The sequence below is a fragment of the Salvelinus fontinalis genome, chromosome 11, assembly GCF_029448725.1.
Source record: "Salvelinus fontinalis isolate EN_2023a chromosome 11, ASM2944872v1, whole genome shotgun sequence".
Classification (NCBI taxonomy): Eukaryota; Metazoa; Chordata; class Actinopteri; order Salmoniformes; family Salmonidae; genus Salvelinus; species Salvelinus fontinalis.
In genome coordinates this window covers 4,030,138-4,057,543 of record NC_074675.1, presented here as the reverse complement: position 1 = coordinate 4,057,543, position 27,406 = coordinate 4,030,138, and the positions used below count along the sequence as shown (strand labels likewise).

The following is a 27,406-nucleotide window of genomic DNA, read 5'->3' as shown; positions in this document are numbered from 1 at the left end:
AAATTTCTTATATTAAGTAAAGCATCTTCTTCTTCTTCTACATTTACGGATAGCCAGGGGCACACTACAACACTTTACAAACAATGCATTTGTGGTTGGTGAGTCCGCCAGATCAGAGGCAGTAGGGACGACCAGGGATGTTCTCTGTTTAGTGAGTCCTCCAGATCAGAGGCAGTAGGGATGACCAGGGATGTTCTCTGTTTAGTGAGTCCGCCAGATCAGAGGCAGAAGGGATGACCAGGGATGTTCTCTGTTTAGTGAGTCCTCTAGATCAGAGGCAGAAGGGATGACCAGGGATGTTCTCTGTTTAGTGAGTCCGCCAGATCAGAGGCAGAAGGGATGACCAGGGATGTTCTCTGTTTAGTGAGTCCTCTAGATCAGAGGCAGTAGGGATGACCAGGGATGTTCTCTGTTTAGTGAGTCCTCCAGATCAGAGGCAGTAGGGATGACCAGGGATGTTCTCTGTTTAGTGAGTCCTCCAGATCAGAGGCAGTAGGGATGACCAGGGATGTTCTCTGTTTAGTGAGTCCACCAGATCAGAGGCAGTAGGGATGACCAGGGATGTTCTCTGTTTAGTGAGTCCGCCAGATCAGAGGCAGAAGGGATGACCAGGGATGTTCTCTGTTTAGTGAGTCCTCCAGATCAGAGGCAGTAGGGATGACCAGGGATGTTCTCTGTTTAGTGAGTCCTCTAGATCAGAGGCAGTAGGGATGACCAGGGATGTTCTCTGTTTAGTGAGTCCTCCAGATCAGAGGCAGTAGGGATGACCAGGGATGTTCTCTGTTTAGTGAGTCCTCTAGATCAGAGGCAGTAGGGATGACCAGGGATGTTCTCTGTTTAGTGAGTCCTCTAGATCAGAGGCAGTAGGGATGACCAGGGATGTTCTCTGTTTAGTGAGTCCGCCAGATCAGAGGCAGTAGGGATGACCAGGGATGTTCTCTGTTTAGTGAGTCCTCTAGATCAGAGGCAGTAGGGATGACCAGGGATGTTCTCTGTTTAGTGAGTCCTCCAGATCAGAGGCAGTAGGGATGACCAGGGATGTTCTCTGTTTAGTGAGTCCTCCAGATCAGAGGCAGTAGGGATGACCAGGGATGTTCTCTGTTTAGTGAGTCCGCCAGATCAGAGGCAGAAGGGATGACCAGGGATGTTCTCTTGATAAGTGCGTGAATTAGACTATTTTCCTGTTCTGCTAAACATTCAAAACGTGACGAGTTCTTTTGGGTGTCAGGGAAAATGTATGGAATAAAAAGTACAGTATTTACTTTAGGAATGTAGTGAAGTCAAAGTAATAAACAATATAAATAGTAAAGTACAGATACCCACAAAAAACTACTTAAGAAGTACTTTAAAGTATTTTTACTTAGTCACTTTACACCACTGAAATGGACATACAAGTTTTCTCGACTGTAATTGTTTATGAATAATACTGTACTTCCAGATCGAAAGTGATATGATGTTTTGACAATCTTTACAGAAAGAGAATTGCTGCGATTCCCAACCGTTGACAAGCTGAGCCTTTGTCCTCCATCTTAGAAGCGTGTGGTTTTAACTGAAGCTGTGGCACCTCTCCTCACTACATCTTTGCCGGTTGTCCTCTAGCTCTAAATATGATCTGGACAGCTCCGTAGTAAAACCCCAAGGCAGAGAGACACAATAGAATTTAGAATGAGAGGACAGAACCAGGGTAATATTGTCCTCCCAAACAGATGACAGGACAGAACCGGGGTAATATTGTTTAAACAGATGAGAGGACAGAACCAGGGTAATATTGTTTAAAACAGATGACAGGACAGAACCGGGGTAATATTGTTTAAACAGATGAGAGGACAGAACCAGGGTAATATTGTTTAAAACAGATGACAGGACAGAACCAGGGTAATATTGTTTAAAACAGATGAGAGGACAGAACCGGGGTAATATTGTTTAAACAGATGACAGGGCAGAACCAGGGTAATATTGTCCTCCCAAACAGATGACAGGACAGAACCAGGGTAATATTGTCCTCCCAAACAGATGACAGGACAGAACCAGGGTAATATTGTCCTCCCAAACAGATGACAGGACAGAACCAGGGTAATATTGTTTAAACAGATGACAGGACAGAACCGGGTTAATATTGTTTAAACAGAGGACAGGACAGAACCGGGGTAATATTGTTTAAACGGATGATAGGACAGAACCAGGGTAATATTGTTTAAACAGATGACAGGACAGAACCAGGGTAATATTGTTTAAACAGATGACAGGACAGAACCGGGGTAATATTGTTTAAACAGATGACAGGACAGAACCAGGGTAATATTGTCCTCCCAAACAGATGACAGGACAAAACCAGGGTAATATTGTTTAAACAGATGACAGGACAGAACCAGGGTAATATTGTTTAAACAGATGACACAGGGCAGAACCGGGGAAATATTGTTTAAACAGATGACAGGGCAGAACCAGGGTAATATTGTCCTCCCAAACAGATGACAGGACAGAACCGGGGTAATATTGTTTAAACAGATGACAGGACAGAACCAGGGTAATATTGTTTAAACAGATGAGAGGACAGAACCGGGGAAATATTGTTTAAACAGATGACAGGACAGAACCGGGGTAATATTGTTTAAACAGATGACAGGACAGAACCGGGGTAATATTGTTTAAACAGATGACAGGACAGAACCGGGGTAATATTGTTTAAACAGATGACAGGACAGAACCGGGGTAATATTGTTTAAACAGATGACAGGACAGAACCAGGGTAATATTGTTTAAACAGATGACAGGACAGAACCGGGGTAATATTGTTTAAACAGATGACAGGACAGAACCAGGGTAATATTGTCCTCCCAAACAGATGACAGGACAGAACCAGGGTAATATTGTTTAAACAGATGACACGACAGAACCAGGGTAATATTGTTTAAAACAGATGACAGGACAGAACCAGGGTAATATTGTTTAAACAGATGACAGGACAGAACCGGGGTAATATTGTTTAAACAGATGACAGGACAGAACCAGGGTAATATTGTCCTCCCAAACAGATGACAGGACAGAACCGGGGTAATATTGTTTAAACAGATGACAGGACAGAACCAGGGTAATATTGTCCTCCCAAACAGATGACAGGACAGAACCAGGGTAATATTGTTTAAACAGATGACACGACAGAACCAGGGTAATATTGTTTAAAACAGATGACAGGACAGAACCAGGGTAATATTGTTTAAACAGATGAGAGGACAGAACCGGGGTAATATTGTTTAAACAGATGACAGGACAGAACCGGGGTAATATTGTTTAAACAGATGACAGGACAGAACCGGGGTAATATTGTTTAAACAGATGACAGGACAGAACCGGGGTAATATTGTCCTCCCAAACAGATGACAGGACAGAACCAGGGTAATATTGTCCTCCCAAACAGATGACAGGACAGAACCGGGGTAATATTGTTTAAACAGATGACAGGACAGAACCAGGGTAATATTGTCCTCCCAAACAGATGACAGGACAGAACCAGGGTAATATTGTTTAAACAGATGACAGGACAGAACCAGGGTAATATTGTTTAAAACAGATGACAGGACAGAACCAGGGTAATATTGTTTAAACAGATGACAGGACAGAACCGGGGTAATATTGTCCTCCCAAACAGATGACAGGACAGAACCGGGGTAATATTGTCCAAACAGATGACAGGACAGAACCGGGGTAATATTGTATAAACAGATGACAGGATAGAACCAGGGTAATATTGTCCTCCCAAACAGATGACAGGACAGAACCGGGGTAATATTGTCCTTCCAGACAGATGACAGGACAGAACCAGGGTAATATTGTCCTCCCAAACAGATGAGAGGACAGAACCGGGGTAATATTGTCCTCCCAAACAGATGACAGGACAGAACCGGGGTAATATTGTCCTCCCAAACAGATGACAGGACAGAACCAGGGTAATATTGTCCAAACAGATGACAGGACAGAACCAGGGTAATATTGTCCTTCCAAACAGATGACAGGACAGAACCAGGGTAATATTGTCCTCCCAAACAGATGCCAGGACAGAACCAGGGTAATATTGTTTAAACAGATGACAGGACAGAACCGGGGTAATATTGTTTAAACAGATGACAGGACAGAACCGGGGTAATATTGTCCTCCTAAACAGATGACAGGACAGAACCAGGGTAATATTGTTTAAACAGATGACAGGACAGAACCAGGGTAATATTGTCCTCCCAAACAGATGACAGGACAGAACCGGGGTAATATTGTTTAAACAGATGACAGGACAGAACCGGGGTAATATTGTTTAAACAGATGACAGGACAGAACCAGGGTAATATTGTCCTCCCAAACAGATGACAGGACAGAACCAGGGTAATATTGTTTAAACAGATGACAGGACAGAACCAGGGTAATATTGTTTAAGCAGATGACAGGACAGAACCAGGGTAATATTGTCCTCCCAAACAGATGACAGCACAGAACCGGGGTAACATTGTTTAAACAGATGACGGGACAGAACCAGGGTAATATTGTTTAAACAGATGACAGGACAGAACCGGGGTAATATTGTCCTCCCAGACAGATGACAGGACAGAACCGGGGTAATATTGTTTAAACAGATGACAGGACAGAACCGGGGTAATATTGTTTAAACAGATGACAGGACAGAACCGGGGTAATATTGTCCTCCCAGACAGATGACAGGACAGAACCGGGGTAATATTGTTTAAACAGATGACAGGACAGAACCGGGGTAATATTGTTTAAACAGATGACAGGACAGAACCGGGGTAATATTGTCCTCCCAGACAGATGACAGGACAGAACCGGGGTAATATTGTGTAAACAGATGACAGGGCAGAACCGGGGTAATATTGTGTAAACAGATGACAGGGAAGAACCGGGGTAATATTGTCCTCCCAGACAGATGACAGGACAGAACCAGGGTAATATTGTTTAAACAGATGACAGGGCAGAACCGGGGTAATATTGTGTAAACAGATGACAGGGCAGAACCGGGGTAATATTGTGTAAACAGATGACAGGGCAGAACCGGGGTAATATTGTTTAAACAGATGACAGGACAGAACCGGGGTAATATTGTTTAAACAGATGACAGGACAGAACCAGGGTAATATTGTCCTTCCAAACAGATGACAGGGCAGAACCGGGGTAATATTGTGTAAACAGATGACAGGGCAGAACCGGGGTAATATTGTTTAAACAGATGACAGGACAGAACCGGGGTAATATTGTTTAAACAGATGACAGGACAGAACCAGGGTAATATTGTCCTCCCAAACAGATGCCAGGACAGAACCAGGGTAATATTGTCCTCCCAAACAGATGCCAGGACAGAACCAGGGTAATATTGTCCAAACAGATGACAGGACAGAACCGGGGTAATATTGTCCTCCCAAACAGATGCCAGGACAGAACCAGGGTAATATTGTCCAAACAGATGACAGGACAGAACCGGGGTAATATTGTCCTCCCAAACAGATGCCAGGACAGAACCAGGGTAATATTGTCCAAACAGATGACAGGACAGAACCAGGGTAATATTGTCCAAACAGATGACAGGACAGAACCAGGGTAATATTGTCCAAACAGATGCCAGGACAGAACCGGGGTAATATTGTTTAAACAGATGACAGGACAGAACCAGGGTAATATTGTGTAAACAGATGACAGGACAGAACCGGGGTAATATTGTTTAAACAGGATAGTGCATCTTTCTACTAGTCTCAGTTCATTTTTTCTACAGGTGTTGTATGTTTTTAATTCTATAGAGACTGAAAACACACACACACACACACAGTACAACACACAGTTCCTTCATTCAGGACGGGTTTCAGGACGATACAAAGAAAAAGGAATTAATGTATAAAATGTTAGATGATTGAGGATAGACAGGGCTTGAAGAAATAGGTATAGGTCTCCACTGGCACCCTATTCCCTGTCCAGTGCACTACTGTTGACTAGAGACCAGAGGGAAAAGGGAGCCGTTAGGGAATAGGGTGCCAATCCTCCCAATCAAGTGTACAGTCACGGCCAAAAGAATGACACAAATATACATTTTCATAAAACCTGCTGCCTTGCTCAGAATGTTATGAAGAGTGATCAGATGAATTGCAAATAATTGCAAAGTCCCTCTTTGCCATGCAAATGAACTGAATCCCCCCCCCCAAAAAAAAATTCCACTGCATTTCAGCCCTGCCACAAAAGGACCAGCTGACATCATGTCAGTGATTCTCTCGTTAATTAACACAGGTGTGAGTGTTGACGAAAACACTGCTGGAGATCACTCTGTCATGCTGATTGAGTTCGAATAACAGACTGGAAGCTTCAAAAGGAGGGTGGTGCTTGGAATAATTGTTCTTCCTCTGTCAACCATGGTTACCTGCAAGGAAACACATGCCGTCATCATTGCTTTGGCACAAAAAGGGCTTCACAGGCAAGGATATTACTGCCAGTAAGACTGCACGTAAATCCACCATTTATCGGATCATCAAGAACTTCAAGGAGAGCGGTTCAATTGTTGTGAAGAAGGATTCAGGGCGCCCAAGAAAGTTCCGCAAGCGCCAGGACCATCTCCTAAAGTTGATTCAGCTGCGGGATCAGGGCACCACCAGTACAGAGCTTGCTCAGGAATGGCAGCAGGCAGGTGTGAGTGCATCTGTACGCACAGTGAGGCGAAGACTTTTGGAGGATGGCCTGGTGTCAAGAAGGGCAGCAAAGAAGCCATTTCTCTCCAGGAAAAACATCAGGAACAGACTGATATTCTGCAAAAGGTACAGGGATTGGACTGCTGAGGACTGGGGTAAAGTCATTTGCTTTGATGAATCCCCTTTCCGATTGTTTGGGGCATCCGGAAAAAAGCTTGTCCGGAGAATACAAGGTGAGCTCTACCATCAGTCCTGTGTCATGCCAACAGTAAACCATCCTGAGACCATTCATGTGTGGGGTTGCTTCTCAGCCAAGGGAGTGGGCTCACTCACAATTCTGCCTAAGAACACAGCCATGAATAAAGAATGGTACCAACACATCCTCCTAGACCAACTTCTCCCAACCATCCAGGAACAGTTTGGTGACGAACAATGCCTTTTCCAGCATGATGGAGCACCTTGCCATGAGGCAAAAGTGATAACTAAGTGGCTCGGGGAACAAAACATCGATATTTTGGGTCCATGGCCAGGAAACGCCACAGACCTTAATCCCATTGAGAACTTGTGGTCAATCCTCAAGAAGCGGGTAGACAAACAAAAACCCACAAATTCTAACAAACTCCAAGCATTGATTATGCAAGAATGGGCTGTAATCAGTCAGGATGTGGCCCAGAAGTTAATTGACAGCATGCCAGGGCGGATTGCAGAGGTCTTGAAAAAGGAAGGGTCAACACTGCAAATATTGACTCTTTGCATCAACTTCATGTCATTGTCAATAAAAGCCTTTGACACTTATGAAATGCTTGTAATTATACTTCAGTATTCCATAGTAAACATCTGACAAAAAAATATAAAAAGACACTGAAGCAGCAAACTTTGTGGAAATTAATATTTGTGTCATTCTCAAAACTTTTGGACCACGACTGTTGACTAGAGCCCAGAGGGAATCGGGAGCCATTTGGAATGACGATGCTCCAACATGGAATTTCCTGGCTGTCATTTCTCTGCAATGATTATTCTGTAGTTTTGTACAATAGGAGAGATACTGTAGAGAGTCTGTATCCTGTGATGTGCTGTCCTTCTCACACAGCTAGTCCAATGACCCAGAGTGGATCTGAGGAAACACACAGCTAGTCCAATGACCCAGAGTGGATCTGAGGAACACACAGCTAGTCCAATGACCCAGAGTGGATCTGAGGAAACACACAGCTAGTCCAATGACCCAGAGTGGATCTGAGGAACACACAGCTAGTCCAATGGCCCAGAGTGGATCTGAGAAACACACAGCTAGTCCAATGGCCCAGAGTGGATCTGAGGAACACACAGCTAGTCCAATGGCCCAGAGTGGATCTGAGGAACACACAGCTAGTCCAATGGCCCAGAGTGGATCTGAGGAACACACAGCTAGTCCAATGGCCCAGAGTGGATCTGAGGAACACACAGCTAGTCCAATGGCCCAGAGTGGATCTGAGGAACACACAGCTAGTCCAATGGCCCAGAGTGGATCTAAAGAAACACACAGCTAGTCCAATGACCCAGAGTGGATCTGAGGAAACACACAGCTAGTCCAATCGGAAGTCTCCAACAAGCCGAGATGTCTCTTTAGAACAGGGATGTGCTGTTTATAATAGTCCAACCTTTGACCCCTCTCAGTTAGTGTTGATTAAACCCCGTTCGACACAGGAGGTTGGCGGCACCTTAATTGGGGGAGGACGGGCTCGTGGTAAATGGCTTGAGAGGAAATAGGTAGAACGGTATCAAATACATCAAACGCATGGTTTCCATGGTTTCCATGGTTTCCATGGTTTCCATGGTTTCCATGTGTTTGATACCATTCCGTTTGCGCCCGTTCAAGCCGTTGTGATGAGTCGTCCTCCCCTCAGCAGCCTCCACTGCCCCTCGGTAACAATAGAGTTTCAGTTTATTCTCCTTGTTGTGGGTTAGAGGTTAGAGGTCACCACGATGAGTTCCACTGAGGTTCAGACTTAACGTTCCTGCTGAAAAGTGCAATGTCCAATATGTCCCCCCCCCCCTGTTGTTGTAACTCCCATCCCTTGTTGTCCATCCGTCTGTCATGGTTCATTACTGAAAGGTTCCTCTCGTTCCCCCAGTAGAGAAGGCCGTTTCATGGTACATCCATTTCAAGCATCACAACATCCGCTCCCCGACTACAAACCCACCCCCCCAGCACAACTTCAGATCGACGATTCCATTTGTCTGTCAGTTCGTTGTGTTTTTTTTTTAATCTGTTGTTTTTCAAGAAACCAGATCATGTTTACACACACTTTAAACATATTTATACACACACACACAAACATACTTTAAACAGAGAACAAACAAAACATTGTCTTTAAGTCGCCAGGGAAAAGACGGATAGTTGATGATTATTTAAATGAATGCACGGATTTGTCAACTCATTGTTACATTTTTGTTTGTTAAATTCTCTTTTCTTATGGCTGTCCTGTGTGGTTAAAGGTGTAGTTAGCTATCTATCTAGGACCTGGACCTCCAGATCCTCTATCCTCCATCCCGGGTCCCTCTTAGCAGACTGTCCCGTTCTCCTGCCTCGACTTGGGGCAGGTGGATCGAGGGAGGGGCTGGACGGAGGGAGCCAGGGTGCAGAAGAAACCAGCGATGAGGGTGAGCCCCAGACCTCCCCAGGCGCAGAACATAGACCAGCCGTAGCCATGGCCGATGTCGTCTGGCAGGCCGTACAGATAGCGAGGATAACGGGAGAGCTCAAAGTTGATCCCTGCCACGCAGGTACAGAGAGAGATTATACAGAAGGTGCCTGGGGAGGAGAGAGAGAGGGGGAGGAGAGAGAGAGAGAGAGAGAGGTGGGGAGAGGGAGAGAGAGAGAGAGGTGGGGAGAGAGAGAGGTGGGGAGAGAGAGAGGTGGGGAGAGAGAGAGAGAGAGGGGGAGGTAGAGAGAGAGGGATGGAGGAGAGAGAGAGGGGGAGGTAGAGAGAGAGGGAAGGTAGAGGAGAGAGAGAGAGAGAGAGAGGGAAGAGAGGTGGGTAGGAGAGAGAGAGGGAAGGGAGAGAGGGAGGGAGAGGGGAGGTGTAGAGGGAGAGAGTGGGGGAAGATAAAGGGGAGGGGTAGAGAGGGGAGGTGGAGGGAGGGAGAGAAGAGAGAGAGAGATAAGGAGAGGGAGGAAGAGAGAGGGAGTGAGAGAGAAGAGGTGGGGAGAGAGAGAGAGAGACAGGGAGAGGGAGGAAGAGAGAGAGAGACATAGAGAGAGAAGAGTTAGGGAGAGAGAGAGAGAGACAGGGAGAGGGAGGAAGAGAGAGAGAGACATAGAGAGAGAAGAGTTAGGGAGAGAGAGAGAGAGAGACAGGGAGAGGGAGGAAGAGAGAGTTACACTGATGCAATAAGAACGATGTTCATTTGGTGTTTGAGTGTGAAACCGTTTATCAGTAATATAATACAACATCCAATGCATTGCTATCATCATTATTTTAGAGAACCAATTTTTAACACATTCAGACTGTGAACATTTTGTACAAACAGAAAACTGTCCATTGTACAGCATTAAAATACATTACTTTGAACATTTTTCAGCGGTTCCTCTCTTTTGTGTGTGTAGATTGAGGGTATAATTTCATCCTGACTCTGTGAGCTGGGTGTGTGACACCTCTGGGCTGTTATTCTGCGTCCCCAATGGCACCCAACAACCCTGTATAGGACACTACTTCTGACCAGGACCCAATGGCACCCATCAACCCTGTATAGGACACTACTTCTGACCAGGACCCAATGGCACCCATCAACCCTGTATAGGACACTACCTCTGACCAGAACCCAACAACCCTGTATAGGACACTACCTCTGACCAGGACCCAACAACCCTGTATAGGACACTACCTCTGACCAGAACCCAATGGCACCCAACAACCCTGTATAGGACACTACCTCTGACCAGGACCCAACAACCCTGTATAGGACACTACCTCTGACCAGAACCCAACAACCCTGTATAGGACACTACCTCTGACCAGGACCCAATGGCACCCAACAACCCTGTATAGGACACTACCTCTGACCAGGACCCGACAACCCTGTATAGGACACTACCTCTGACCAGGACCCAACAACCCTGTATAGGACACTACCTCTGACCAGAACCCAATGGCACCCAACAACCCTGTATAGGACACTACCTCTGACCAGAACCCAACAACCCTGTATAGGACACTACCTCTGACCAGGACCCAATGGGTAAACAGACCAGCTGGCTGGACATATTCAATCCCTGCCGATCCCAGTCTGCTGTCCCCACTTGCTTCAGCATGGCCACCATTGTTCCTTTTCCAAAGAAAGTTAAGGTAACTGAACTACAGTGGGGCAAAAAAGTATTTAGTCAGCCACCAATTGTGCAAGTTCTCCCAGTTAAAAACATGAGAAAGGCCTGTAATTTTCATCATAGGTACACTTCAACTATGACAGACAAAATGATTTTAAAAAATCCATAAAATCACATTGTAGGATTTTTAATTAATTAATTTGCAAATTATGGTGGAAAATAAGTATTTGGTCAATAACAAAGTTTATCTCAATACTTTGTTATATACCCTTTGTTGGCAATGACAGAGGTCAAATGTTTTGTGTACGTCTTCACAAGGTTTTCACACACTGTTGCTGGTATTTTGGCCCATTCCTCCATGCAGATCTCCTCTAGAGCAGTGATGTTTTGGGGCTGTTGCTGGGCAACATGGACTTTCAACTCCCTCCAAAGATTTTCTATGGGGTTGAGATCTGGAGACTGGCGAGGCCACTCCAGGACCTTGAAATGCTTCTTACAAAGCCACTCCTTCATTGCCCGGACGGTGTGTTTGGGATCATTGTCATGCTGAAAGACCCAGCCACGTTTCATCTTCAATGCCCTTGCTGATGGAAGGAGGTTTTCACTCAAAATCTCACGATACATGGCCCCATTCATTCTTTCCTTTACACGGATCAGTCGTTCTGGTCCCTTTGCAGAAAAACAGCCCCAAAGCATGATGTTTCCACCCCCATGCTTCACAGTAGGTATGGTGTTCTTTGGATGCAACTCAGCATTCTTTGTCCTCCAAACACGACGAGTTGACTTTTTACCAAAAAGTTCTATTTTGGTTTCATCTGACCATATGACATTCTCCCAATCTTCTTCTGGATCATCCAAATGCTCTCTAGCAAACTTCAGACGGGCCTGTACATGTAGTGGCTTAAGCAGGGGGACACAGTGTCCACCCAGTACCCTGAACTATAGTCACTGTTACTAGCCTCCACCCAGTACCCTGAACTATAGTCACTGTTACTAGTCTCCCCCCAGTACCCTTCCCTGAACTATAGTCACTGTTACTAGCCTCCCCCTCAGTACCCTGAACTACAGTCACTGTTACTAGCCTCCCCCCAGTACCCTGAACTATAGTCACTGTTACTATCCTCCCCCTCAGTACCCTGAACTATAGTCACTGTTACTAGCCTCCCCCAGTACCCTGCCCTGAACTATAGTCACTGTTACTAGCCTCCCCCAGTACCCTGAACTATAGTCACTGTTACTAGTCTCCCCCCAGTACCCTGAACTATAGTCACTGTTACTAGTCTCCCCCCAGTACCCTGAACTATAGTCACTGTTACTAGTCTCCACCCAGTACCCTGAACTATAGTCACTGTTAACAGTCTTCCCCCAGTACCCTTCCCTGAACTATAGTCACTGTTACTAGTCTCCACCCAGTACCCTGAACTAAAGTCACTGTTACTAGTCTCCACCCAGTACCCGGAACTATAGTCACTGTTACTAGTCTCCCCCAGTACCCTGAACTATAGTCACTGTTACTAGGCTCCACCCAGTTCCCTGAACTATAGTCACTGTTACTAGTCTCCCCCAGTACCCTGAACTATAGTCACTGTTACTAGCCTCCCCCCAGTACCCTGAACTATAGTCACTCTTACTAGTCTCCGCCCAGTACCCTGAACTATAGTCACTGTTACTAGTCTCCCCCCAGTACCCTTCCCTGAACTATAGTCACTGTTACTAGCCTCCCCCTCAGTACCCTGAACTACAGTCACTGTTACTAGCCTCCCCCCAGTACCCTGAACTATAGTCACTGTTACTATCCTCCCCCTCAGTACCCTGAACTATAGTCACTGTTACTAGCCTCCCCCAGTACCCTGCCCTGAACTATAGTCACTGTTACTAGCCTCCCCCAGTACCCTGAACTATAGTCACTGTTACTAGTCTCCCCCCAGTACCCTGAACTATAGTCACTGTTACTAGTCTCCCCCCAGTACCCTGAACTATAGTCACTGTTACTAGTCTCCACCCAGTACCCTGAACTATAGTCACTGTTAACAGTCTTCCCCCAGTACCCTTCCCTGAACTATAGTCACTGTTACTAGTCTCCACCCAGTACCCTGAACTAAAGTCACTGTTACTAGTCTCCACCCAGTACCCGGAACTATAGTCACTGTTACTAGTCTCCCCCAGTACCCTGAACTATAGTCACTGTTACTAGGCTCCACCCAGTTCCCTGAACTATAGTCACTGTTACTAGTCTCCCCCAGTACCCTGAACTATAGTCACTGTTACTAGCCTCCCCCCAGTACCCTGAACTATAGTCACTCTTACTAGTCTCCGCCCAGTACCCTGAACTATAGTCACTGTTACTAGTCTCCACCCAGTACCCTGATCTATAGTCACTGTTACTAGTCTCCACCCAGTACCCTGATCTATAGTCACTGTTACTAGTCTCCCCCCAGTACCCTGAACTATAGTCACTGTTACTAGTCTCCACCCAGTACCTTGCCCTGAACTATAGTCACTGTTACTAGTCTCCCCCCAGTACCCTGAACTATAGTCACTGTTACTAGTCTCCACCTAGTACCTTGCCCTGAACTATAGTCACTGTTACTAGTCTCCACCTAGTACCTTGCCCTGAACTATAGTCACTGTTACTAGCCTCCACCCAGCACCCTGAACTATAATCAGTGTTACTAGTCTCCCCCCAGTACCCTGAACTATAGTCACTGTTACTAGTCTCCCCCAGTACCCTGAACTATAGTCACTGTTACTAGGCTCCCCCCAGTACCCTGCCATGAACTATAGTCACTGTTACTAGTCTCCACCCAGTACCCTGAACTATAGTCACTGTTACTAGTCTCCACCCAGTACCCTGAACTATAGTCACTGTTACTAGCCTCCACCCAGCATCCTGAACTATAATCACTGTTACTAGTCTCCCCCCAGTAACCTGAACTATAGTCACTGTTACTAGTCTCCTCCAGTACCCTGAACTATAGTCACTGTTACTAGGCTCCCCCCAGTACCCAGTACCCTGAACTATAGTCACTGTTACTAGTCTACACCCAGTTCCCTGAACTATAGTCACTGTTACTAGTCTCCCCCAGTACCCTGAACTATAGTCACTGTTACTAGTCTCCACCCAGTACCCTGCACTATAGTCACTGTTACTAGTCTCCACCCAGTACCCTGAACTATAGTCACTGTTACTAGGCTCCACCCAGTTCCCTGAACTATAGTCACTGTTACTAGTCTCCACCCAGTACCCTAAACTATAGTCACTAGGCTCCACCCAGTTCCCTGAACTATAGTCACTGTTACTAGTCTCCCCCAGTACCCTGAACTATAGTCACTGTTACTAGTCTCCCCCCAGTACCCTGAACTATAGTCACTGTTACTAGTCTTCACCCAGTGCCCTGAACTATAGTCACTGTTACTAGTCTCCCCCAGTACCCTGAACTATAGTCACTGTTACTAGTCTCCACCCAGTACCCTGAACTATAGTCACTGCTACTAGTCTCCACCCAGTCCCTTGCCCTGAACTATAGTCACTGTTACTAGTCTCCCCCCAGTACCCTGCACTATAGTCACTGTTACTAGTCTCCACCCAGTACCCTGAACTATAGTCACTGTTACTAGCCTCCTCCCAGTACCCTGAACTATAGTCACTGTTACTAGCCTCCCCCCAGTACCCTGAACTATAGTCACTGTTACTAGTCTCCCCCCAGTACCCTGAACTATAGTCACTGTTACTAGTCTCCACCCAGTACCCTGAACTATAGTCACTGTTACTAGTCTCCACCCAGTACCTTGAACTATAGTCACTGTTACTAGTCTCCCCCCAGTACCCTGAACTATAGTCACTGTTACTAGTCTCCACCCAGTACCCTGAACTATAGTCACTGTTACTAGTCTCCCCCAGTACCCTGCCCTGAACTATAGTCACTGTTACTAGTCTCCCCCCAGTACCCTGAACTATAGTCACTGTTTCTAGTCTCCACCCAGTACCCTGAACTATAGTCACTGTTACTAGCCTCCACCCAGTACCCTGAACTATAGTCACTGTTACTAGTCTCCCCCCAGTATCCTGAACTATAGTCACTGTTACTATTCTCCCCCCAGTAACCTGAACTATAGTCACTGTTACTAGTCTCCCCCAGTACCCTGAACTATAGTCACTGTTACTAGTCTCCACCCAGTTCCCTGAACTATAGTCACTGTTACTAGCCTCCCCCCAGTACCCTGAACTATAGTCACTGTTACTAGTCTCCACCCAGTACCCTGAACTATAGTCACTGTTACTAGTCTCCACCCAGTACCCTGCACTGAACTATAGTCACTGTTACTAGTCTCCCCCAGTACCCTGAACTATAGTCACTGTTACTAGGCTCCACCCAGTTCCCTGAACTATAGTCACTGTTACTAGTCTCCCCCAGTACCCTGTCCTGAACTATAGTCACTGTTACTAGCCTCCCCCAGTACCCTGCCCTGAACTATAGTCACTGTTACTAGTCTCCACCCAGTACCCTGAACTATAGTCACTGTTACTAGCCTCCCCCCAGTACCCTGAACTATAGTCACTGTTACTAGTCTCCACCCAGTACCCTGAACTATAGTCACTGTTACTAGCCTCCCCCCAGTACCCTGAACTATAGTCACTGTTACTAGCCTCCCCCGAGTACCCTGAACTATAGTCACTGTTACTAGTCTCCCCCCAGTGCCCTGAACTATAGTCACTCTTACTAGTCTCCCCCCAGTACCCTGAACTATAGTCACTGTTACTAGCCTCCCCCCAGTACCCTGAACTATAGTCACTGTTACTAGCCTCCCCCCAGTACCCTGAACTATATTCACTGTTACTAGTCTCCTCCCAGTACCCTGAACTATAGTCACTGTTACTAGCCTCCACCCAGTACCCTGAACTATAGTCACTGTTACTAGTCTCCCCCCAGTATCCTGAACTATAGTCACTGTTACTAGTCTCCCCCAGTACCCTGAACTATAGTCACTGTTACTAGGCTCCCCCCAGTACCCTGCCATGAACTATAGTCACTGTTACTAGTCTCCACCCAGTACCCTGAACTATAGTCACTGTTCCTAGTCTCCCCCCAGTACCCTGAACTATAGTCACTGTTACTAGTCTCCCCCAGTACCCTGAACTATAGTCACTGTTACTAGGCTCCCCCCAGTACCCTGCCATGAACTATAGTCACTGTTACTAGTCTCCACCCAGTACCCTGAACTATAGTCACTGTTACTAGTCTCCACCCAGTACCCTGAACTATAGTCACTGTTACTAGCCTCCACCCAGCATCCTGAACTATAATCACTGTTACTAGTCTCCCCCCACTAACCTGAACTATAGTCACTGTTACTAGTCTCCCCCAGTACCCTGAACTATAGTCACCGTTACTAGGCTCCCCCCAGTACCCAGTACCCTGAACTATAGTCACTGTTACTAGTCTACACCCAGTACCCTGAACTATAGTCACTGTTACTAGTCTCCCCCAGTACCCTGAACTATAGTCACTGTTACTAGTCTCCACCCAGTACCCTGCACTATAGTCACTGTTACTAGTCTCCACCCAGTACCCTGAACTATAGTCACTGTTACTAGGCTCCACCCAGTTCCCTGAACTATAGTCACTGTTACTAGTCTCCCCCAGTACCCTGAACTATAGTCACTGTTACTAGTCTCCCCCAGTACCCTGAACTATAGTCACTGTTACTAGGCTCCACCCAGTTCCCTGAACTATAGTCACTGTTACTAGTCTCCCCAGTACCCTGAACTATAGTCACTGTTACTAGTCTCCCCCCAGTACCCTGAACTATAGTCACTGTTACTAGTCTTCACCCAGTGCCCTGAACTATAGTCACTGTTACTAGTCTCCCCCAGTACCCTGAACTATAGTCACTGTTACTAGTCTCCCCCCAGTACCCTGTCCTGAACTATAGTCACTGTTATTAGTTTCCACCCAGTACCCTGCCCTGAACTATAGTCACTGTTACTAGTCTCCCCCCAGTACCCTGAACTATATTCACTGTTACTAGTCTCCTCCCAGTACCCTGTCCTGAACTATAGTCACTGTTACTAGTCTCCACCCAGTACCCTGAACTATAGTCACTGTTACTAGTCTCCTCCCAGTACCCTGAACTATAGTCACTGCTACTAGTCTCCCCCCAGTACCCTGCCCTGAACTATAGTCACTGTTACTAGTCTCCTCCCAGTACCCTGAACTATAGTCACTGCTACTAGTCTCCCCCCAGTACCCTGCCCTGAACTATAGTCACTGTTACTAGTCTCCCCCCAGTACCCTGAACTATAGTCACTGTTACTAGTCTCCCCCAGTACCCTGAACTATAGTCACTGTTACTAGGCTCCACCCAGTTCCCTGAACTATAGTCACTGTTACTAGCCTCCCCCCAGTACCCTGAACTATAGTCACTGTTACTAGTCTCCACCCAGTACCCTGAACTATAGTCACTGTTACTAGGCTCCACCAAGTACCCTGCCCTGAATTATAGTCACTGTTACTAGTCTCCCCCAGTACCCTGAACTATAGTCACTGTTACTAGGCTCCACCCAGTTCCCTGAACTATAGTCACTGTTACTAGTCTCCACCCAGTACCCTGAACTATAGTCACTGTTACTAGCCTCCCCCTGTACCCTGCCCTGAACTATAGTCACTGTTACTAGTCTCCACCCAGTACCCGAACTATAGTCACTGTTACTAGCCTCCCCCCAGTACCCTGATCTATAGTCACTGTTACTAGCCTCCCCCAGTACCCTGAACTATAGTCACTGTTACTAGTCTCCTCCCAGTACCCTGAACTATAGTCACTGTTACTAGTCTCCACCCAGTACCTTGACCCGAACTATAGTCATTTCTCTGCACTTACGATAACATCAGCAACACTGTGTAACAATCAATCAAGTTGAATCTGACCTGCCTTATTCCCTCTGTTTTTCTTCATTTCTAATCTCTCTCTCTCTCCCTCTCTCTACCTCTCTCGCCCTCTTTCTCTCTCTCTCTCTTTCTCTCTCTCTCCCTCTCTCTCTCTCTCTCTCTCTCTCTCTCTCTCTCCCTCTCTCCCTCTCTCTCTCTCTCTCTAGCTCCCTCTCCTCTCTCTCCCTCTCTCTACCTCTCTCGCCCTCTTTCTCTCTCCCTCTCTCTCCCTCTCTCTACCTCTCTCGCCCTCTTTCTCTCTCTCTCTCTCTCTCTCTCTCCCTCTCCCTCTCTCTCTCTCTCTCCCTCTCTCTCTCCCTCTCTCTCTCTCTCTAGCTCCCTCTCCTCTCTCTCCCTCTCTCTACCTCTCTCGCCCTCTTTCTCTCTCTCTCTCTCTCTCTCTCTCTCTCTCTCTCTCTCTCTCTCTCTCTCTCTCTCTCTCTCTCTCTCTCTCTCCCTCTCCCTCTCCCTCTCTCTCTCTCTCTCTCTCTCTCGCTCTCTCTCTCCCTCTCGCTCTAGCAGCTCCCTCTCCTCTCTCTCCCTCCCTCTACCTCTCTCTCTCTCTCTCTCTCTCTCTCTCTACCTTTATCTGCCCCTCTCTCTCCCTCTATCTCTCTCTCCCTCTTCCTCTTCCTCCCCCTCTGCCCCCCCCTCTCTCTCCTTCTGCTGAGCATGACATAATTTATTAGTGTGTGATGTTACCACCACTGTCTCCCTGTGTGTGTGTGTGTGTGTGTGTGTGTGTGTGTGTGTGTGTGTGTGTGTGTGGGGGGGGGGGGGGGGGGGGCATAGAGAAGGCAGGCTATTAATCAGAGTCACCAGCACTACTAATGAGAGATCCCTCAGCACCTCCACACCACACAATCAGTCCTCTATGCAGCTGTTGATGCTATTGTCTTTCACAGTAACCCCCCCCCCCTGAGCTGATGCTATCCTCTTTCACAGTAACCCCCCCTGAGCTGATGCTATCCTCTTTCACAGTAACCCCCCCTGAGCTGATGCTATCCTCTTTCACAGTAACCCCCCCCTGAGCTGATGCTATCCTCTTTCACAGTAACCCCCCCCCCCTGAGCTGATGCTATCCTCTTTCACAGTAACCCCCCCCCCCCCTGAGCTGATGCCATCCTCTTTCACAGTAACCCCCCCCCCCCTGAGCTGATGCTATTGTCTTTAACAGTAACCCCCCCTGAGCTGATGCTATTGTCTTTCACAGTAACCCCCCCTGAGCTGATGCTATTGTCTTTAACAGTAACCCCCTGTGTGTGTAGTGTGTAGAGCACTGTCAGTGTGTATAGAGTCAGTATGTATAGAGTCAGTATGTGTAGAGTCAGTATGTGTAGAGTCAGTATATCTAGAGTCAGTATATACAGAGTCAGTATATATAGAGTCAGTATATACAGAGTCAGTATGTATAGAGTCAGTGTGTGTAGAGTCAGTATATACAGAGTCAGTATATACAGAGTCAGTATGTATAGAGTCAGTATGTATAGAGTCAGTATATCTAGAGTCAGTGTGTGTAGAGTCAGTATATACAGAGTCAGTATATACAGAGTCAGTATATACAGAGTCAGTATATACAGAGTCAGTATGTATAGAGTCAGTATATACAGAGTCAGTATGTACAGAGTCAGTATGTATAGAGTCAGTGTGTATAGAGTCAGTGTGTATAGAGTCAGTATGTATTGAGTCAGTATATACAGAGTCAGTATATATAGAGTCAGTATGTATAGAGTCAGTATGTATAGAGTCAGTGTGTATAGAGTCAGTGTGTATAGAGTCAGTGTGTATGTGTGTAAATAAGAATACAATAGAAGGGTCAACTCAGATATTTAGTTAGCCATTTAGTTAGCTATTTAGTCAGCTATTTAGTTAGCCATTTAGTTAGAATTTAGTTAGCTATTTAGTCAGCCATTTACTTAGCTATTTAGTTAGCTATTTAGTTAGCCATTTAGTCAGCTATTTAGTTAGCCATTTCGTTAGCCATTTTGTTAGCCATTTCGTTAGCCATTTCGTTAGCATTTAGTTAGCTATTTAGTTATCTATTTAGTTAGCCATTTAGTCAGCTATTTAGTCAGCTATTTAGTTAGCCATTTAGTTAGCTATTTCGTTAGCCATTTCGTTAGCTATTTGGTTTGGGGATAGAGCTGTTCAGGAGCCTGTTGGTGTCAGACTTGATGCACCGGTACCGCTCGCCGTGCGGAAGCAGAGAGAACAGTCTATGGCTTGTGAGGCTGGAGTCATTAGCGGCGGCCATACCAAGTCAAGATGCTCTCAATGGTACAGCTGTAGAACTGTTTGAGGATCTGAGAGCCCGTGCCAAATCTTTTCAACCTCCCGAGGGGGAAGAAGAGGCGCTGTCGGACTTTCTTCACGACTGTGTGAGTGTGTGTGGACCATTGGAAGTTCTTAGTGATTTGGACAGTGAGGAACTTAAAGCTCTGGACCTGCTCCAGTGCAGCCCCGTCAATGACGTGCTCAACCCCATCCAAACTGGGGACTACTTCCTGTAGTCCACCACACTGGGGACTACTTCCTGTAGTTCACCACACCGGGGACTACTTCCTGTAGTCCCCTTAGTCCCAGGGTCCTAGGCTTGGAGGCGACAATGGTGTTGAACGCTGAGCTGCAGTCTTTGAGTTGTCGTCACCCAGCTGTTGATGGGATTCTCTTTCACAGTAACGACCTGAGCTGGGGGTCAATATTGTATCAAAAACCCTTAGTCTTCTAACTGTTGACAAACAATCAGTCTGGAAGGTAAGATTACATAATCTCTTCAAATTTGATGTCACTAGTGATTGTGATTTATTTATTTGAATCAGTTAAGAACAAATTCTTATTTTCAATGACTGCTTACTGGGAAACAGTGGGTTAACTGCCTTGTTCAGGGGCAGAACGACAGATTTTTACCTTGTCAGCTCAGGGATTTGAACATGCAACCTTTCGGTTACCTGCCACCCCGGATTGATTAACAATCCTACGGACCAGTTCACCTGATCACCAGGATTTAGGACCCCAATACAAACTATCTTATGAACGTGTTATGTGTTTTTAAATTTAAAAGCATCCTTAGTAATTTTTCTTAAAGAAGGAGTGTTTGGTGAATCCGGGGCCTTGACTTGAATGATATACAGTATCTGTGTTGTCCTCTTACCTCCCATGAGGAACAGTAATCCTGCCACGTACTGCATCAGTCCTCTATCCCAGCAGCATCCCAGAACACCTATCACCCAGCCAAACAGAATGATGGCTACAGCCATACCCATGAAGCCTGCTGTCATCCGCCGCAGGTCTGGAGAGACAGGAGAGATACAGGGTTAGCATGGTTACGACACGCTGTAGTCCACATTCTGAGAGACAGGAGAGATACAGGGTTAGCATGGTTACGACACACACACTGTAGTCCACGTTCAGACACACACACTGTAGTCCAAGTTCAGACACACACACTGTAGTCCACGTTCAGACACACACTGTAGTCCACGTTCAGACACACACTGTAGTCCACGTTCAGACACACACTGTAGTCCACGTTCAGACACACACTGTAGTCCACGTTCAGACACACACACTGTAGTCCACGTTCAGACACACACTGTAGTCCACGTTCAGACACACACACTGTAGTCCACGTTCAGACACACACACTGTAGTCCACGTTCAGACACACACACTGTAGTCCACGTTCTGACACACACTGTAGTCCACGTTCAGACACACACTGTAGTCCACGTTCTGCCACACACACTGTAGTCCACGTTCTGACACACACACTGTAGTCCATGTTCAGACACACACTGTAGTCCATGTTCAGAGACACACTGTAGTCCACGTTCTGACACTGTCAGGAAGCCTGTCATTCAGCTACTGGAACTGTCTTAACCTCTGACCCTGTCAGGAAGCCTGTCATTCAGCTACTGGAACTGTCTTAACCTCTGACCCTGTCAGGAAGCCTGTCATTCAGCTACTGGAACTGTCTTAACCTCTGACCCTGTCAGGAAGCCTGTCATTCAGCTACTGGAACTGTTTTAACCTCTGACCCTGTCAGGAAGCCTGTCATTCAGCTACTGGAAATGTCTTAACCTCTGACCCTGTCAGGAAGCCTGTCATTCAGCTTCTGGAACTGTCTTAACCTCTGACCCTGTCAGGAAGCCTGTCATTCAGCTACTGGAACTGTCTTAACCTCTGACCCTGTCAGGAAGCCTGTCATTCAGCTACCTCTGACCCTGTCAGGAAGCCTGTCATTCAGCTACTGGAACTGTCTTAACCTCTGACCCTGTCAGGAAGCCTGTCATTCAGCTACTGGAACTGTCTTAACCTCTGACCCTGTCAGGAAGCCTGTGATTCAGCTTCTGGAACTGTTTTAACCTCTGACCCTGTCAGGAAGCCTGTCATTCAGCTACTGGAACTGTCTTAACCTCTGACCCTGTCAGGAATCCTGTCATTCAGCTGCTGGAACTGTCTTAACCTCTGACCCTGTCAGGAATCCTGTCATTCAGCTGCTGGAACTGTCTTAACATCTGACCCTGTCAGGAAGCCTGTCATTCAGCTACTGGAACTGTCTTAACCTCTGACCCTGTCAGGAATCCTGTCATTCAGCTACTGGAACTGTCTTAACCTCTGACCCTGTCAGGAAGCCTGTCATTCAGCTTCTGGAACTGTCTTAACCTCTGACCCTGTCAGGAAGCCTGTCATTCAGCTACTGGAACTGTCTTAACCTCTGACCCTGTCAGGAAGCCTGTCATTCAGCTACTGGAACTGTTTTAACCTCTGACCCTGTCAGGAATCCTGTCATTCAGCTACTGGAACTGTTTTAACCTCTGACCCTGTCAGGAAGCCTGTCATTCAGCTACTGGAACTGTCTTAACCTCTGACCCTGTCAGGAAGCCTGTCATTCAGCTACTGGAACTGTCTTAACCTCTGACCCTGTCAGGAAGAATGTCATTCAGCTACTGGAACTGTTTTAACCTCTGACCCTGTCAGGAATCCTGTCATTCAGCTACTGGAACTGTCTTAACCTCTGACCCTGTCAGGAAGCCTGTCATTCAGCTTCTGGAACTGTCTTGACCTCTGACCCTGTCAGGAAGCCTGTCATTCAGCTACTGGAACTGTCTTAACCTCTGACCCTGTCAGGAGTCCTGTCATTCAGCTACTGGAACTGTCTTGACCTCTCACCCTGTCAGGAAGCCTGTCATTCAGCTACTGGAACTGTCTTAACCTCTGACCCTGTCAGGAATCCTGTCATTCAGCTACTGGAACTGTCTTAACCTCTGACCCTGTCAGGAATCCTCTCATTCAGCTTCTGGAACTGTCTTAACCTCTGACCCTGTCAGGAAGCCTGTCATTCAGCTACTGGAACTGTTTTAACCTCTGACCCTGTCAGGAAGCCTGTCATTCAGCTACTGGAACTGTCTTAACCTCTGACCCTGTCAGGAAGCCTGTCATTCAGCTTCTGGAACTGTCTTAACCTCTGACCCTGTCAGGAAGCCTGTCATTCAGCTTCTGGAACTGTCTTAACCTCTGACCCTGTCAGGAAGCCTATCATTCAGCTACTGGAACTGTCCTAACCTCTGACTCTGTGAACAGACTACTGACGACACAGCAGAGACAGAAGATCAACTGTAGCGTCTACAGAAGACAAATACAGGAATCTGTAATGTTGCTCGGATCAGTCTCCTGACATGTTGACCTCACTTCCTTATAGCGTATGACCTCGAGTTTGTCGATACTATTTCTGGAAAACCCCTTCGACATCCACCGAGCTCCCGCTGGTGTGTGGGAGTCCGTGTGCATGTTTTTACGGGCTGGGGAAGAGTGATGTGGGGAGAGGACCGTAGAACCTTGACGGGCAAGCACCAACGCCCTCTAGGTAATCTGTCCCACAGTCCCACAGGGCTCATAAATCCTCTACCTTTCAACACTCCCAGCATGCACCTCACCTCTCCTGTCTGCACTTCCTGCCCCAGAACAAATAGAGAGAGAGAGATAAGGGAGGGGGGGGGGGAGACTGTGAGGTGGCAGAGAGGGGGCAGAGAGAGAGGGGCAGGGAGAGAGAGATACTGTGAGGGGGCAGAGAGAGAGGGGCAGGGAGAGAGAGACTGTGAGGTGTCAGAGAGGGGGCAGAGAGAGAGGAGCAGGGACATAGAGAGACTGTGAGGGGAAAGAGAGGGGGCAGAGAGAGGGGCAGGGACAGAGAGAGACTGTGGGGGGGGGGGGGGGACTGTGAGGTGGCAGAGAGGGGGCAGAGAGAGAGGGGCATGGAGAGAGAGATACTGTGAGGTGGCAGAGGGGGCAGAGAGAGAGGGGCATGGAGAGAGAGAAACTGTGAGGTGTCAGAGAGGGGGCAGAGAGAGGGGCAGGGACAGAGAGAGACTGTGAGGGGGCAGAGAGGGGGCAGAGAGAGGGGCAGGGACCGAGAGAGACTGTGAGGGGGCAGAGAGAGGGGCAGAGAGAGGGGCAGAGAGGGAGATGCTGTGAGGGGAGAGAGAGAGAGAGAGAGAGAGAGAGAGAGAGAGAGAGAGAGAGAGAGAGCAGAGAATATTGACATTGTATCATCTATTGAAAGTGATTGTACCCTCTATTAACCTACCCTCTATTAAACTACCCTCTATTAACCTACCCTCTATTAACCTACCCTCTATTAAACTACCCTCGATTAAACTACCCTCTATTAACCTACCCTCTATTAAACTACCCTCTATTAACCTACCCTCTATTAAACTACCCTCTATTAAACTACCCTCTACCCTCTATTAACCTACCCTCTATTAAACTACCCTCTATTAAACTACCCTCTACCCTCTATTAACCTACCCTCTATTAAACTACCCTCTATTAACCTACCCTCTATTAACCTACCCTCTATTAAACTACCCTCTATTAACCTACCCTCTATTAAACTACCCTCTATTAACCTACCCTCTACCCTCTATTAACCTACCCTCTATTAACCTACCCTCTACCCTCTATTAACCTACCCTATATTAAACTACCCTCTATTAACCTACCCTCTACCCTCTATTAAACTACCTTCTATTAAACTACCCTCTATTAAACTACCCTCTATTAACCTACCCTCTATTAACCTACCCTCTATTAACCTACCCTCTATTAAACTACCCTCTATTAAACTACCCTCTATTAACCTACCCTCTATTAACCTACCCTCTATTAACCTACCCTCTATTAAACTACCCTCTATTAACCTACCCTCTATTAACCTACCCTCTATTAAACTACCCTCTACCCTCTATTAACCTACCCTCTATTAACCTACCCTCTATTAACCTACCCTCTATTAACCTACCCTCTATTAACCTACCCTCTATTAACCTACCCTCTATTAACCTACCCTCTATTAAACTACCCTCTATTAAACTACCCTCTATTAACCTACCCTCTATTAACCTACCCTCTATTAACCTACCCTCTATTAAACTACCCTCTATTAACCTACCCTCTATTAACCTACCCTCTATTAAACTACCCTCTACCCTCTATTAACCTACCCTCTATTAACCTACCCTCTATTAACCTACCCTCTATTAACCTACCCTCTATTAACCTACCCTCTATTAACCTACCCTCTACCCTCTATTAACCTACCCTCTATTAACCTACCCTCTACCCTCTATTAACCTACCCTCTATTAAACTACCCTCTATTAAACTACCCTCTATTAACCTACCGTCTATTAACCTACCCTCTATTAACCTACCCTCTATTAAACTACCCTCTATTAACCTACCCTCTATTAAACTACCCTCTATTAACCTACCCTCTATTAACCTACCCTCTATTAACCTACCCTCTATTAACCCACCCTCTATTAAACTACCCTCTATTAACCTACCCTCTATTAACCTACCCTCTATTAACCTACCCTCTATTAACCTACCCTCTATTAACCTACCCTCTATTAAACTACCCTCTATTAACCTACCCTCTATTAACCTACCCTCTACCCTCTATTAACCTACCCTCTATTAACCTACCCTCTATTAAACTACCCTCTATTAACCTACCCTCTATTAAACTACCCTCTACCCTCTATTAACCTACCCTCTATTAAACTACCCTCTACCCTCTATTAACCTACCCTCTATTAACCTACCCTCTACCCTCTATTAACCTACCCTCTATTAACCTACCCTCTATTAAACTACCCTCTATTAACCTACCCTCTATTAAACTACCCTCTATTAACCTACCCTCTATTAAACTACCCTCTATTAACCTACCCTCTATTAACCTACCCTCTATTAAACTACCCTCTATTAAACTACCCTCTACCCTCTATTAACCTACCCTCTATTAACCTACCCTCTATTAACCTACCCTATATTAACCTACCCTCTATTAACCTACCCTCTATTAACCTACCCTCTACCCTCTATTAACCTACCCTATATTAAACTACCCTCTATTAACCTACCCTCTACCCTCTATTAAACTACCTTCTATTAAACTACCCTCTATTAAACTACCCTCTACCCTCTATTAACCTACCCTCTATTAACCTACCCTCTATTAACCTACCCTCTACCCTCTATTAACCTACCCTCTATTAAACTACCCTCTATTAAACTACCCTCTATTAACCTACCCTCTATTAACCTACCCTCTATTAACCTACCCTCTATTAAACTACCCTCTATTAACCTACCCTCTACCCTCTATTAAACTACCCTCTATTAACCTACCCTCTATTAAACTACCCTCTATTAACCTACCCTCTATTAACCTACCCTCTATTAACCTACCCTCTATTAACCTACCCTCTATTAACCTACCCTCTATTAACCTACCCTCTACCCTCTATTAAACTACCCTCTATTAACCTACCCTCTACCCTCTACATTTACATTACATTTTAGTCATTTAGCAGACGCTCTTATCCAGAGCGACTTACAGTAGAGTGCATACATTTTATTACATTTTTACATACTGAGACAAGGATATCCCTACCGGCCAAACCCTCCCTAACCCGGACGACGCTATGCCAATTGTGCGTCGCCCCACGGACCTCCCGGTTGCGGCCGGCTGCGACAGAGCCTGGGCGCGAACCCAGCCCAGCCTGGGCGCGAACCCAGAGACTCTGGTGGCGCAGCTAGCACTGCGATGCAGTGCCCTAGACCACTGCGCCACCCGGGAGGCCCTCTATTAAACTACCCTCTATTAACCTACCCTCTATTAAACTACCCTCTATTAACCTACCCTCAATTAACCTACCCTCTACCCTCTATTAAACTACCCTCTATTAACCTACCCTCTACCCTCTATTAACCTACCCTCTATTAACCTACCCTCTATTAACCTACCCTCTATTAACCCACCCTCTATTAAACTACCCTCTATTAACCTACCCTCTATTAACCTACCCTCTATTAACCTACCCTCTATTAACCTACCCTCTATTAACCTACCCTCTATTAAACTACCCTCTATTAAACTACCCTCTACCCTCTATTAACCTACCCTCTATTAACCTACCCTCTATTAAACTACCC

At 46.3% G+C, this 27,406-nt stretch overlaps 1 protein-coding gene across 1 annotated transcript in view; it reads right to left on the bottom strand.

Annotated features, from left to right (window-relative positions):
- Nucleotides 1-1,341: 1,341 nt before the first annotated feature.
- Nucleotides 1,342-27,406, bottom strand: part of LOC129864898 (transmembrane protein 178B) — a 241,551-nt gene continuing 215,486 nt past the window's right edge. The window contains exons 4-5 of the mRNA XM_055937212.1: nucleotides 21,052-21,189; nucleotides 1,342-9,462 (exon numbers count right to left, since the gene is read on the bottom strand). Of these exons, the coding sequence (XP_055793187.1) occupies nucleotides 9,212-9,462; nucleotides 21,052-21,189 (389 nt within the window). The 3' untranslated portion in view covers nucleotides 1,342-9,211. The remainder of the gene's footprint in view (nucleotides 9,463-21,051; nucleotides 21,190-27,406) is intronic.